Here is a 15,709-nt window from a genome sequence, read left to right as displayed (position 1 = left end):
GGCCCTGGCTGTGTCTATAAGTTTAACATAGGAAATCAACTCAAGCAGTGTAGCTACTAATACAAAACCCTTAAGCTGATACAGAAAAGAACACGAACAGTTTTCATTGAAAAAAATGGTTTATTGTATACTGTGAATATGAGGGACAGCCTTACCAAAAAAATCTTAGTCACTGAAGACATTCTCACATTTGCAAAAGCATATAAGAAACTATTTACAAAGGCAGTGAAAGGGGTAAAAAAAATTATTGCAGTCAATTAATGCTGATAGAACTTTTTTATTATAAAAAGAGAAAGAAAAGAAACAGTGCAAAAATACTGTCAAAAGTAATCAGTTCTATACACAAGATAAAACTGACAAGCATAAGCTTATGTACTGATATGAATAATACATTAGAATATAAAATAGCATGCATAGATTTTTTTTTTTAAAGGCTTTCAATAGCATAGAATAGTTTTGCCATTCAGCCCTCACAGGAGGGGTTGGGAGCAGGAAGGGCACATAACTGATGTCTCATTTCTCTACAAAATGTGTCCATACAATGAGGTGGTGAGATTCAGATCACTGTTTTGTGCTAAACTGTCAGGTACAGAATTACAGAACAAATAAAACAGGAGGCATGACAATACTGAAGTAAAACAGGACAGTAAAATCCAGTGACATAAAACTTAAACATATTATCTCATTTAACACATTCCACACAATAGCATATGGGAATATTACAATCATCTGCATGTGTAAACTTTTCCTTTGTAAAGTAACCAAAGAAAGGTACTTTACTAGTGAGGAAAATGTGTTTTCCATATGGAGCAACCTCAACAGGATAAACATCCCACTACCAGTGTTTCTGGCATTACAGATTTACTTTATTTTAAAGACCAAGCAGAAGCAAGAAAATGCTTTTATTTAGCATACACGAAAAGGAAGTTCTTATATGTTACATCTGTAAGTTGTGGAACTCACCAGCACAGGACATTGTGAAGGCCAGAGGAATAAACATCTTCTAAAGAGAAGGTAATGTGATTCATGGAAGATGGATCCATCAGTAGGTACTACACACAGTGAGTGGGTTAAAGCTTTGGCCTCAGGAAGCCCCTAAAGGACTGGCTGAACATCCTTTTCTAGACACATCCCTATTTCTCAACTGCCAGCCACTTAAGTCAGGGGGTGCTCCCCAACCAGACATGAAAACAGTTTGTGGGAAGCATTCCTTCTTTCTGCCTCCCTGACTAATCTAGGAACACTACCCTTGAACTACCTGGAACTGACTGTTCAACCACTGAGTGTTCACCGTACCCAGGTGAATCAGTGGCAGTCCTTCCCTTTCTGGGAAGAGTGCTGGAATTCTCCTGTGGAAGCTCCTATTTATCACTGATTTCTAGTTTGCTCTCCAAAGGCAAAGTCCTTTGTAAGGATACATTTATAAGATAAAGCATGTGGGAAATTCTCAAGTGAGGGTGCACATAAAGCACAGGCAACAAAACTTCAAAGAAGTGCCAGCCAAAAAACAGCTGAGAGAAACCAATGGAAGTGTAATCTAAGATACTCCAAAAAACACTGGCTAAATTTATTTACTTTAAATATTTATATAAACGCTGCTATTTTTGACCTGTGCACTGTTTTGTTTCACAATCTAACAACAGTTTATGGTTAATACCTCCATCTTGTTTGCCCCACAGCTATCTGTTGCCTTCCTCCAATCCCAATCCCTGCAAGCAGCTGCAAGTATAATGTCCTTCTCTAAAGACTTTAGATGGCATCTATAGCTCCCTTAGCACCAGATCCTACAAGAAAACCTCCCTAGAAGGCTAAGGGCGAGTTGGGGACAATTGCTTTTGGGGTTCTGGACTTGCAGCCTTTCTCTTACTGGCATCAAACCCTATCCCAAATTCCATATGCCTTGAAGTATACATCAGTAGCTTTATATTCATTTTGTAGAAGAGTGGTCAAAGGCTGTTTTCATGCAGCCCTACCTCTCATGGCTAGCTCAGGAATTTGCTCCTGCAGTATGATGCAGCTTTTATTTCCTGCAGTGGCTGCCACCCTAGCATTTTTTTATCCACCAAGATAAGCAGCAAAATTTAACTCAGACCTCCCTCAGTGATGCATGAGAGCTGCTACAGCAGAGTCAGCCTGATGATTCCACTTTCTGAGCACACAGACCACAAACTGTTAGCGAGGCTAACAGCTAATTCAGTCATCATCTCCTCCCAGGAGACCAGTGGGAAGTCAGCTGTTGGAAATGCAGCATTGTCAGTAGCTCTGCTGAATCTTCCCTACAGAATTCTACAGTGCTATTATCCAACTACAAGATTTCCCATCAACATTTCTTGTAGAGTTGCTTGTGGACTACACAGGTATAGCAGGTATTGGATCAAAAAGTAATGTCCTGGCTGACAATGACAAGTGCTATTAAAGCACAGATGTTGGAAAAGAATGAGTAAGTCTATGTTTTGCCATTTGCATTTCTGTTTGTTTACAAGAAAGTAATTTAAAAAAAACCCAGGGTTTGAAATCATGCAAATATTTAATAATATTTGTAGCTGAGGCAGCTGATTTAAATAAGTAGAAAAGAAATGCACTTCAATATACTTCAAGAACTGTGCTGGCAATAGTTTAAATTCTCAGAGGTGTGTCTTCTGCCAGCTAAAATTAGTTTAGGGGAATTTCTGATAAGGCTGAGCTTTTAGGATCCCTTTATGCCTATGTAAGAAAATATTTGTGGAAACCAGCTTCTTCTTTCCTCAGGTAGTCAAGGACAAGAGGTGCTAAAACAAGCCTTTGTAGGACCTGAAACAAGTAGGACCTGAGCAGCTGATGTCCACCATCCTCCAGTGTGGCTGATGGAGGACAGAAACCAGATCCCCACAGCACTGAGCAGTGTCACAACTCAGCTGTCATCTCTCCCATCCCTGCTTGAACAATGGGAAGCATGAAATGCTCAGACCATAACTTTAACCAAAAAGCTGATGCAAGCACCTCAGTACTATAGCTGGTAAGAGTTTAAATGAAAAAGGCAAAGGTTGTTAAATACAGAAGAAAAGTGTACTAAAAGGAAAACAGACACAACGGATGCTCAAGCCAGACTTAATCATTTGCAGCAAGTTCTCTTTGGAAAGCATCATGGAGTGTAGGCTGAACATACCAGATTGTAAGGTGGGTGTCCTGGGAGAAGACTGCTTGGGTCAAAATTCCAGTCACTGATGATTCATGGTGAGATTTTCAATCCAGACTTTACTCCAAATGGATGAAACTGTTTTCAAACTACTGTTTTGCTTTGACGTTAAAAAGCGTGCAACACAACAAATTCCAAACTGTTGTTTTCTTCTCAAGGGTTCTGCTTTTTAAAGTCTGCAGGACAGAAACTAAACAGCACTGTTGCTTTAAGGCTCATGTGTTCATTCCTGCTATGACTAAGAAAATTGGATGCAAAATGCATTTTCCTGTCACTCCCTAAAGGTTAGGAAATACTGCCCAAATAATTTTGGCCTGATAAAACTACAACAGGTTCAAAGTGAGAAGGTTCATTTTTTCCCTTACAAAACTGTATCACATTTCAAGTATAAAACATCAGCATGCTGAGGGCTGCTTGTAAGCTGGGGTGGAAAGGAACCTCTGAAGACATGCACCAGCCCAATTCACTTATGATATTAACAGATCTAGTCAAGATAAAATCTAGCAGGGAAAAATACATTGAAGTCAGATGAAAGGAAAAGTTTAAAATTACCATTCTTTGACAATGAAAGGGAAAAAGTGACTCATATTGGCCTCTATCTACCACACCAGCCACATTAGGAGTTAATTGGAAATGACTGTTTACCACATGGCCACTTATTTGGCTCATTAATAGGCACTGACTTAATTTGGAAAGGATTTTTAGTGCCTTTTTCTAATTAATGTTTTTCTAAGACACTTATGATGCATCTTTGCATTAAAAAACATTTGCTTAATTTTCTTCCCTTCAAACACAGCTCTTCACACTCTCTTATGCAATAACTTTCCTATGCTCATTGTAGCAGCAGAAATACACATTTCAGCCAAGAGCAGCTGAATAATAAGACATAGGAACAAATTCTTTTCACTCCTGATTTTCTACTTCTCACATCTAAGTAGAGCAATGGGACTTGACAGCTCTGAGTTCAAACTTAATTCATCATTAGGAAATTATTCAAAAAGTTATAACGAGATAACTAATTTAATACTCTTTGCTGCAAGGTTTATTCCTTGGCTTTTTTCCCAGATATAAAGCATCTCTCTGCAATTACCATGCAGATGCTGCTGAGACGACTTTAAATGGTTGCTGCTAATTTAACAAGAGATATGTTGGCACTGGCAGAAAAAATTACAGGAAAACTGAAGTTGACTGAAAACTCGGCTGATCCCTAGAAGAACATGGTCAAGGTATTACAGCAAAATAATTCCTTTCCATTTGTTGGTGGCTACAAGTCTTCACCAGAAATTTTGTCATCATGCTAGGCCTGTATTGCAGAGCACCAAATCAACACAATGCAGTTTTAAACACATTCAAGAAACATTCTGGTACAGAACCTTAGCTTAAAGCTCCCCACTAATTTTAGTCCCTTCAGAGGTAACATTAAGAGTTCTTGTAGGCTTAGGCCTTTGCACATTGATCAGGGCTTGGAGGTGGGGATACAACAGAAAAGCAACAATAGGACTAAAAAATTAAAAGTATCTGGGGAAGGGATACCAACAAAGGTGATTTCACCATGACAAAGTAACTGCATTGCATCCCTTGCCCTGAGAGGTTTTGAAATCTTCACTCTTGAAAATTCTGAAACTGGATGTGACCCTAGGCAAGCCTATCCAAGTTTAAAGTCAGCAGTGGGTTGAGCAGGGCTGAGTCCAGAGACCTCCAAGGCGCCTCCCTAGCCTGATTCCTTCTCTAACCATCCAAAAATAGTTCACACGCAAAGACTAAGGCAACTGGAGATGCCTAATTTAAATGAGATTTTTTTTCTACAGAGGGTGAGCCTCAAGGCAATAATTTCAGTGTAATTCGTGAGAAGGTACTTGATTTGGCTTTTTTTTTCCAGGTACATTTGGTTGAAAATCCTCTGCTGTTCAATTCTCAGACCACCAGAGTTATTGGAAAGAGTCATTCACTGACTTCAGCCTGCTTTAGGTCACTGCTTCACCCTACCTTGCTTCTTATGAATCCCTTCAAGGGTTGCACACAGCAGCAAAAGGCCTCTGTAAAAAGGTACAATATTGATTTTTTCAAGGACTAGTCTAAAACAGTAATTCTTGTGGAATTTGAACAGTTTAGCACCCAAAACTCTCTGTCCTCACAATGTCCTGTGCTTGAGCCCTCTGTAATGTGCCCGGCTGCACGTGCAGAAGCTCAGGTCTCTGTGCTGTGCACCCTCAGCTTCTGCTCACACAGAGTTGTAGCTGACATCTAGCAGGTCTTGTTTTTACCAGGGAAGCCACATACTGGGTCCAGAACGTCCTTACGTGAGAAAAAGCCCACTGCCAAATAACTGTAGATTTCAGAAGCTGTGTAGCAAAATAAAAGCCAGCAAACTACCTTTACAAAGGGTTGCTTTCCTTACAGACACATTACAATGCAGAGCAGTCATGTCAAATGTGGTTCATTTTGTAGGTCACTATAAGTTTTACAAGTTATTAAAGTAATTCAAAAGTTATTCCAAGAAAAATAAATTATATCTTGTATAAAATAATCCATGGGAGACTAGTAAAGAACCATAATTCCTTACTTTGAAGACAACTTTAAAAGTGCAATATATGCACACAATGTTGCCAAGGCTGTTCCCCTTGTTCATCAGTAAGGTTCAGTCAGATCCACAATGCTGGGTCTGGGATGTTTGAAAAGATTAAATAAGTCTCGAGTTTTGCAGGAATTGTATGAGCACTTGGTAGACAAATTTGTACTGGGCTATGGTCTGGATCATAAACACTCTCTGCTCTCGCAGATGTCTCAGCATCACAGGAACATCCATTTTCTGTAAAGCAAAGAGGAAAAAAACAAAGCATAAAGTATGTGGGTTCGTTAAATCAAACAATCACATCTCAAATATCAATTATCTGACACAGGGAACCGTACTATAGTTACAGAAGACAAAGGTTCTGTAGACAAAATTATATGTGCAGGCAAAGATACAGATTTATGTTCGTTAAAGATGAAGAGAAAAAGATCCAGAAATTCCAGCGTTTGATCTGCCACAGCCAAGTGTATGTTAGCAAATAATACTTCAGGAGAAATAGCTCTGTAAAGTAAAACAAGGACCCAGAATCCACAATACATGTTTTGCAGACTCCAGACCAGCATCTGTTTGTTGCAATCTACAGAATATTCACTGGCGCATATTAGGGGGTTGTCAAAGAAGGTATCTTCTAGCTTAGTTTCACCCAAAAGAAACTCACTTGTATGCCCTTGAAACGCTCTGCAGCAGGAACTAAAGTACAGTAAGTAGGCACAGATAAGGAAATCCACAGGGAAGGCACAGCCCTAACCCCATCGAGCAGGGACAGGCATATATGGGTGCATAAACGAGTTCTGTGAAACACAGGCCCATGAGGTGAAGTGTTAGAAATCACTGCACATTTCATTAGGATGCTATTATCAAATTTCTGGCATTTAGGGAGTCAAAGCCCTATGATGCTGTTGTGTTTTATCTGTTACAACAGGTACAGGAGGAGCTATTGAGAAGTTGTTGAGCCATGAAGCTCAGCCTGCCAGGCTCAAATTCAAACAGCATGTAATGTGAGCCAAGCTGAGGGACACAAACCTTCTATGGCAGCAGCAAACGTGAGCACTAAGATACCCACTGGTTTTGAGGAAGTTCTTAAGCAGTTCAAGATACAAAACTGAAGAACAGCTACCCTATCAGGCAACATAAACTGCACTTTGTAATGCCTGCTTGCAGAAACACTTAGAGGAACTTAGCAAGTCTTTTGACTGAGATTGCTGCTAACCCTTGGAGGCCCAGCTGAGCATGGAATCTGCTTCCAAGCACATCTGAAGTTTCCTGGAAAGTTTAAAATAAAAGTCACGCTGCATATCCATTTCTGTCCATGTATATAAAACTCAGAATCACCATTCCATGTAAACAAGTATTAACTCATAGGCTATCACTTTCTGAAAACAAGGCCAAATATTCTGCCACATACCCCAACAAGCTGTTATAAAAGGACATCTCTAGAGAGTCAACGAGTGTAAATATTTGGGATGAGTAATGCCATATTATTATCAAACAGGTGCAAAGAAAAATGGAAGCTCTTTCCACTTAACTTGGCTAACTTGGAGAAAGCCTCCCTGTGGGCACAGATGCTTATGAAATGGTCCTTGCTGAGCAGAGTCATGTGGAGCCTGATCTCACCTAAACAACTGTTACAAAAATGTAGGCCAGCCTTGACCTGCAGATAATGTTCCTCCCTCAGCTTTTTGCTACAAGACAGCTCATTGGGTTTTAGAGGGCACACAGTGATCCATGCACCTCCTCAAAATGGAGATGGCTTTGCCTTATCTCAGAAATAAAAGAAAACCCCATCCTGCCTATTCAGCCTCAATATTTATAGCCAGCTTAGTATTTGATTCCAGGTAAGGAGGATCCTTGAATTCACCTTCATTACAAGGTACATGACAAAAAAAAATAAAAATATACACCTAATGCTTTGCTAAGGTGGCACTTGCAAACAGAACAAACAAAAATGCTACTTATTCCTGCCTCCCATGTGAAAGCATGCTGTAGATGCAATCATGAGTTAATGTCCCACTGCCAAGTCTGGACTAAAAGCTGATAGAGCAGGTTCTCAATTACTTTCTCGGACTATGTGTCTACAGCAGTAAGGATGTAATGATGTGACATTTACTTGCCATGCAGCAGTTACTGAAACTCTATCCCTGCAATGAGATACAGCTTTACACTCAACCAGCCATTGCCCAGAAGCTACAGTGACTGAAGCTGTATAGAATTTGCTTAAACATGGCTTTTTATCTAAACCTGAAACCTCAGACTCAGAGTTCTGGTTTTTTGTTCCAGCACTGCTGCAGGCTTTCCAAAATTGTCTGTGTCAAAATTTTCAAACTCCCTCCTGATTCTCCTTCACTGCTAAAATGTTAATACATTTTCTTGCTAGGACACTTTTGTGAAAACCAATTCCTAAGACTAAAACATTTTAAGTGATAAGTAATTTTACTTCAGGACAAAACCCCAATAAATTCTACTACAGAATAAATGAAAAGGAGCCCCTCTGTGCAGAATCTGTCACAAACTAAAAACATACTGTTAAGATTTTTAATCTTTTTTAAATTAGGTTTTAACAAGCCAAAACCATTAACTTGGTACAATCTACAGAAACAGAGCCCTTAATGAAAATTGTATTAATTGTAATGATGATTTTCATTATTAATCAAGACAAAAGAATGCTTTAATTGAAGGGCATCAGAGAAATCCCTCATTATTGAGCACTGCCATCAGGTCCTAGTGAAGTTGATGAAGACTCATATGAATGATGTCAAGGCTCACCCCTATACATAGATGCTGAAGTGCCAAAGCTACTCTTTGCCCAGTGGGTGACTTCTGTAAACTTCAGCCTGACTTCTGTAAACTGAGGCGGCCAGACCCTGTTGCACAGCCCTTAGAGTTTGCTTCTGTGTGCATACTGTACATACTGCTGTAAAGCAGACACATGCTGCACTGTTGTTCACAAGCAATTCAGGATGGCTCTTTTAACTCTCCAGCTTTCCTCTGGCATGCAGAAATTTCATGGCTGCTATGTGGACAACAGAAGCCATTACTTCCATGTGTCAGTGCATAAGGAAAGTCAAGCAGGGTCAAGACTTGGAGCCATTGCCCCACACTGAGAAGCAGTTAGCACTGGGAGGCTGCTGGATTCCCAAGACACATCCTTGTGGGCCCTTTCTTGGCCAGGATACCTCCTCCTTTCCTCTTCTCCTCCAAATAGAAAACATAAGAACAAAGTATCAGCTGTGACACAGATCTACAGGACAGCTTCACCTTCAGTGAGGCCCAAGCAGAGTTGGAGGAGATTTGTCCCAGCTGAACTGAACCCAGGATCTGTAAGGGTCTTGTAACTCCAGAATGATGAGCTGCTGGAGTCCTCAGTCTTCCCTGAACTCACCCAGTGACTGATTATCGGGAGGGGGAGATGATACATGTTTATTTGTCACTCTTGCTGCATTCTTATCTCTATAAGCAGCTTTGGTCTTTGAGCATTTTCTTTGGCAGGAGAAATCCGTGGTTTCCACAGTTGTCATGAAAACTGTGTGGCACATTGTTAGTCAAGATGTGATGTTCTTTCCACAGTTGTCACGAAAACTGTGTGGCACATTGTTAGTCAAGATCTGATGTTTTTCCTAGACAGTTTCCCAGTGACAGAGGAAAATTAAGTTGCAGCCCATGGCTGCTCTACTGGAGCTCTTGTTCTTAACTGCAGACTTTGTTACTCGTAATGCTGGCTGAAAATCCTAAAGCCCTATTCCCCACAAGAATACATAAATGCACTTATTCTTAAAACACAGTTAAGTTTCATTCCAAGTGAGATTACAAGTGAGGAAGAAGCTCAAGGAGACAATTTAGAGAGCAGAAAACTTCATTTAGAAGAGCAAGGACATTATTCTCTAACCTCTCTCAGGCAGTGCTTGCAAAAACACTGTCCCTAGACTTTTAATTAAATACAGGTATGAAATAAACTAAATTCTTAAAAGAGGGAAGAAAGCCCTAACTTTGAATGTATTAAAATAATCCTAATAAAAAAATGCATAGTATCAACTATTCAGAAAACCACAGAAAGTAACCTGCCATGGGGAACCTCTGCCTGCCACATTTAAGGTCCTTGTCTTGCTCACAAAGGTGAAAGCACATCAGTGCCTTCTAATTTCAACCTCAGAAATGTAGCCGGTTAGCCAAGAGACAAGCTTGGGGTTTGAAAAAGAAGCTGACTTACTTCATTATGCTCCAAGCAGCAAATCATGAGCTCTGTTAGGATCACCACTCCAGTCCTCCCCACCCCTGCGCTGCAGTGCACCACGATGGGAGGGTTGCAGGTGTTGCTGCTGTCCAGCACGCTATTGGTGTGCCGACGCACCGACTGTATCTCCTCCAAGTAAGCTGCAAGAGGAAAAAGCAGGCAAGGTTGCAAACATCTACATGTCTAAATGTAAAAATTAGGAGGGGAGGGGGGAAAGAATGCAGAAAAATTATTTTCTGTCAAAGTGGCAGTAAATTATATTTTTTACAACATAATAATGATCTTGGCCAGGGTGCGCTGAACAGCACTGCATCCAGCAATTACCAGCTGGGTGTCAATTATTACTTGGGAGTCTGCTCCTTTAAATTAAATAGCTTTTTTAAAAAATTAAATTCTGTTTTCCCCCTTGCAAATCTCCAGGTCCCCTAAGCAGATGATTCTAGACATTACTTACAGCAATTCCTGCTATTAACAGGCTGGGATCAAAACAACAGCTAAGTCCCAACTGAAACTACTGCCTGTCAAAGCCAGTATCAGATGGGAAGCGAGCCTCCATCTGCCCTGTTTCCTTTCTTCCTTCTCCCTTCTAGACTGTGACAGAATCTCTCCCCCACTCTCTGCTCAGGGTTTGTTTCTCAATAGCTACAAGCCCTTCTGGGAGATCACTGCTGTTTTCCCTGAAGCCATCTGCAGAAAGCTTGGGACTCGGGAACAGCTGCCTTGTGTGGCTGTCCTAGCATCACTCAACACATCCTGCTGTCAGACCACTCTGAGAACCTCACATGCTGGAAGCTCACGGCTTCCCAGCACTCCAAGTGGGAAGTGAGACCTGAACTGAACTCTCCTGCTCTGACCCTTGGTGTCAGGGCACTGCAGCCCCTGCTGTTCTCTCCCCACAGGCAGGATGGAGGCTTACCAACATCAGAAAAGCTGCATTTTAATGCACACAGGGAAATGGGACTCTTAAGTGACGGCAAACAATGGGAGAGAGGAAATGGGGACAATCAGGTTCCAATTACTGCCACGCCCAACCACAGCTACAGGGGTTGGTAGGAGAAACAAAGTATGAAACAAACGAGGAATTGGGCAATAGCTTTTCCTTGAAGACAGATTCCTTGGTACTCCTTTGCTGAAGCCAAAATGTCATTTTTTATTTTTTGCCTTTGTGACACATCTGGGAAAGGAGGATGCACTATTTACATCGAGCATGTACCATGCAAAGGAGAATGCATAACTAAAGGACTGTAGCTGTGGCAAGACTGAAGTAGAACCAATGGATCTTCCTGAGAGAGGACTTAGCTGCCACAGAGCTACACTGCAGCTGCAAAGCTTTCAGGAACTAAGAGAGCAGGCATCTCCAACACATCAGTACACCATGTACACACTCCTTCAGTGGTAATTTAAAGATTTCTGCATCATTCCCTAGAGTAGTGCCAGAGATGTGTCTTAAGTTAAATAATGGTTGAATTCCTATTACTTAATATGGGAATGCTTATTACTTGGTAAGAATCAGGAAGTGTTATTAACACATTACAGCTTAACATAATAGCTGTATTTTCAGAAATGCACGAACCAGAACCATCTGTAATTGGGGAGGCCCTTAAGTATTGCCTGGGTATATGTAGTTACAAAAGTGGCAGTGAGTTCAGACTCACTGCATGTGTGATAGAGCCCTCTGTTCTTTTGCAAAAAGAAAAACTGGAGGCGACGCACCATATTTCAATAGCAACTGATTCTCTCTCACCTAGACTTTTCTAATTACATTTGTGTACAGCCTATTATCTCCTACATTCATTAGGCAATTGGGAAATGGTAGTAACTTACACCAACAGATTGATAAGCAGAAGCATCCTATTATTTAAAATTTCCTGAATTTTTTGCACTACTGTGGCCTTGGATTTTTCCTCCTGCTAATCACCTTAGCTCCTACCTCTGGAATCTTACTTTTTTTTTTTTTTTTCTCCAAATTGCAGCCAAGTATAACCTAGTTGAGGCCTATGTACACCACAACAGCAACCACTTGATATCAAATTCCAGCTGTAATTAGGTACAGTGAACTGAATCCAGTGTGAGCAACCTTTTTCTTGATGTACCATGCGAAATAAAGAAATCTTACATAAAAAGCCTTGGACTTCTTCTGGACACCCATGGTCTGGCCAGTCAGTATACTGCAAATGCCACACTGTCCTCTCTTGTCCAGAGAGAAGATGCTTGACCTTCAGACCAGTAGTTGCAAAGCAGCCAGAGTCTGTGCGGAACTTGGTTGTCACCTTGAACTTCCCATAGGTGGCTGAGCTGTGCTTAGAGCCCAGTTTAGGCCAGTAACGATGGCTCTTACTTCTTCCTCCCTCCTTGATAACAAAACAAGACAAAACACCATTAGTTTCTGCAATTATAATTCTTTACAAACGAAAGGCATAAAACTCTCTGGATAAGCCAAGTGTTCTTATTTTAAAGCACTGGAAGAGTAAGGAACATCCCACAAAGTACAGAAAATACCCATTAAAACTTAAACCACTCAGACATGTAATGTTTTTAAGGGTAAAGCTACTTGAAGACTCTTTTCTCATGACAAAAGACAGCTGCTGCCTACAACACCTTGGTAAATATTCTCCTCCTGGGGAAAACTCTCCTTCAAATAGAAGGAGAATCTCTTCAGCAGCTTTTAAGTGTCTGTTCTTGGTCAGCCTTGGGAACTGGACATTGACTTGATGTGCTCCACTACTCCCTGTGCTTGCTGAAAGCAGCCAGGCATGAAGCCGAATGCGGTGTTAGTTAACAACAAGTGCCAGTTTTTACAACATAGCACATAGTTCTTGGATTACAATAGAAATAACTGTTTTGCTTGGCATAAGAATAAAAAGTTGTGGGGTGTTTTTGTTTGGGGTTTTTTTTCTTTTTTTTTTCATGTGGACACCTCTATGGAAACAACAGCTTCTGGTCTCTTTTCAGCTGATAAGAGTGATGGTATACAGAATTGGCCCTGGACAGTGTGGAAATCTCTGTCATTTCAACCAGGAGCAAGTTCTGCACTCTCACATTCCAATGGAAACATCTTTGTTTGGTTTGGCCCAAGCAAGGGAAAGGAGGGCTCCTGCTCATTTTGCTTGCCAAACTGAGTGTCAGAAAGTTAGGAAGCATAGTATGAGAGCAGTGCAGGCATATGTTCAAACAGAGCTGGAGGAAAAGGGGATGTTGATAGAAAAAACAGGTTACTGGAGTGGGAATAGATGATAACAAGAGATCGGCTCACATCAGAAAGTACTGTTCTGTGATTTCACGTACCTCTTCAGCTGTGACCATGGCTATAACATTCACCCCCTGTTCCCACACCATCTGCCAGAAGTCATGGCATGTGTGTGGCAGGGGCCCTTGGGTAGCAATGTAGTGCCACTCCTCTCCACCTACAGTCACCTGGGAGAAAGGGAACAAGAAACAACCAGTCAGCACCTAAATTTTCAGCAGCGTCTGTGCCAGAACTGCAATTTAAACAAAAGAAACTACAGCAAAATCTTCTTTGTTCTTCTACTTTTGGTCAAAGTTATGAACAAAAGTCTTTGCTCTTGATAAGAGCAAATCTGACAAAACATAACCTTCAGTGCTTCCATGTCCTGTCTTGATGCCCATAACCATAAAGCTTTGGCCTAAATACCATCTATCCTTCTTGGCATTGCATCTGGGTAATACAGATTAAAAAAAAAACCCAGCAATCAAGCAAATAAAATTTAGGGATTGTTTTGAGGACCTGTGTCTATATGGCTTAAATAAAAATAAGCAGCTGAGTGACATCCCTGGGCTTGGAGACAGACCCAGGGTAAAAAAAAAACTGAGCACCAGAGGAAGTGCCTACATGCATTAAAAAGGCATCGCCCTACTCCAAATTAACACAGGGTAGTGCAGAATGCCTGAACACAAATGACCCCATGCCTGCTGAGCTAAAGGCTTCTGCTGGCTAGGACTTCCCTCAATTATTTTCCATTCAGACAAAAGTGATTTTATTAAACAGCCTCTTCCTACACTGGTCACTGTTGAAGATGATGCCAAGCCATCCCTAGAAGATGCAGCTATGTCCACACTCTGCATATAATAGAGCTCAATAGGCCTGTTCCCAGCTAGAGATAAGATCAAGACAAGTTTAATTTCAAGTTAATTCTCTTCCTCATTCACCTTGGGTTTTTCAGTTCAGAACCTGAAAACTACCATTAAGTAAATCCAGCACATCAAATGTCTTTCAAACACCATGAGAAATTTAAAATTACCCAGAGCTGCAGCCATGTAAATCTATTTCCCAATACACAAGTGGTTTACCAACCATATCTTACAGAAATATTTGTGTACTTGCATGAAATGTAATGAAATTCTTTTCAAAGCATTAACACGCAGATTTAAAGACTATAAATTTTGTAGTGCCCTGAACAGAGCCAGCATTACCTTGCAGATAGCCAGTATAAAACACTGCTTCATTTAACTGAGAGACGCAGTTAAAAAAAAAGTTGTCCATCAAAAAATCACAATTTTATGACACATAATTTGCTATACATCAGGAAAGGCTTATAAAAATGTTTTTCTAACATTTTAGGTAAAAAACCAAAGTGCTTTTAGAACTGCTACACATAATTTCAAAAATATACTTACCAGAAGAACCAGGCAATCTCATTATTTTGGAAAGTTCAAATATTTTTCCTTCTCAGGCAAAGGCCTCCTAATTTTGTTTCTTAGCCCAGAGCCACTTCCCCCAAAGTTATAAATCCCAGAGAAAAAGATTTACAACAAAAATGCTGACACATCCATAAATATCAACACACTAGCAGACAACGCTACGAGGAACAATCAATAACTCTGACAGGTTCAACCACATACTGTGTTTGAGGTACAAGACTTTGAATACATTCTCAGAAATAAAATCAATTTATTTCTTTGTTAAACAACTGTTTATTAAGCTGAGATGCTTGGGGTTTTACATCTGTAAATAACATAGCTTTTGTATGATAACAAGTTTCTCACTTCACTGAAAACTGTTCAACCCTGTATATCAGCTCCTTTTCTTTATTTCATACCATGTAGCATTTTCTTTTTTGAATGACAGTTAAAAACTGTAAGGCCACCACTGGTAGACTTCTTAAGTTCTTTTACTAGATGAGAATTAATACAAACTGCACAGCCCTAAGCAGCATCCTATACTTGGACTGATGGTCTGCACCCATGAGTGCTGGTACAGTGTTACGGAGCTTTTTAAGTCAATACTGACCTGACACAAACAGTCAGATGAATTACTCTTAGGAACCTTTGTGCTTAATCCATAAATTTAATTACAATTTTTCTCTTTGGTATAAATGATCATCTTTGTATCTTAACAACAATGATCCCTGGTAAATAAACAGGAATTATTGTAAAACTGTGGGGTTTGCAGACCAAGCAGTGGGAGCTGGAATCCTCCAGGCATGGATCTTATCAGGATGATAGAGGAGTTTTCTTTGTCTACTGACTTTTGGTCCAAGCCTCCTGGCACATGACATGAAGGGCCCATAAATAGTCTGAAGGGAATGGGATGCCTGGAATGTTTACTGCATTCTAATGCCCTAACTGCAGGAAATTAAAAATTAAATATTGGGCTGAAAACACAGACACACACTGTGCTGCTGAGGTAAATTTCACAGATGCAATTTCACCTGCTAAGCAAAAGCACATCTGCTTGGCTTCTGAAAGCGTGGCTCTGAGTGCAGGAGGGAAGCCC

At 40.5% G+C, this 15,709-nt stretch overlaps 1 protein-coding gene across 3 annotated transcripts in view; it reads right to left on the bottom strand.

Moving 5' to 3' along the window:
* Positions 1–100: 100 nt before the first annotated feature.
* Positions 101–15,709, bottom strand: part of PTPN14 (protein tyrosine phosphatase non-receptor type 14) — a 110,319-nt gene continuing 94,710 nt past the window's right edge. For all 3 annotated transcript variants that reach the window (XM_015622330.1, XM_015622332.3, XM_015622331.3), the window contains exons 16-19: positions 13,261–13,389; positions 12,092–12,326; positions 9,952–10,115; positions 101–5,984 (exon numbers count right to left, since the gene is read on the bottom strand). In XM_015622330.1, the coding sequence (XP_015477816.1) occupies positions 5,856–5,984; positions 9,952–10,115; positions 12,092–12,326; positions 13,261–13,389 (657 nt within the window). In that variant the 3' untranslated portion in view covers positions 101–5,855. The remainder of the gene's footprint in view (positions 5,985–9,951; positions 10,116–12,091; positions 12,327–13,260; positions 13,390–15,709) is intronic.

This window comes from Parus major, chromosome 3 (assembly GCF_001522545.3).
Source record: "Parus major isolate Abel chromosome 3, Parus_major1.1, whole genome shotgun sequence".
In the NCBI taxonomy this organism is placed as follows: Eukaryota; Metazoa; Chordata; class Aves; order Passeriformes; family Paridae; genus Parus; species Parus major.
The sequence above is the reverse complement of the archived record's forward strand: the minus strand, read 5'-3'. Positions and strand labels throughout refer to the sequence as shown.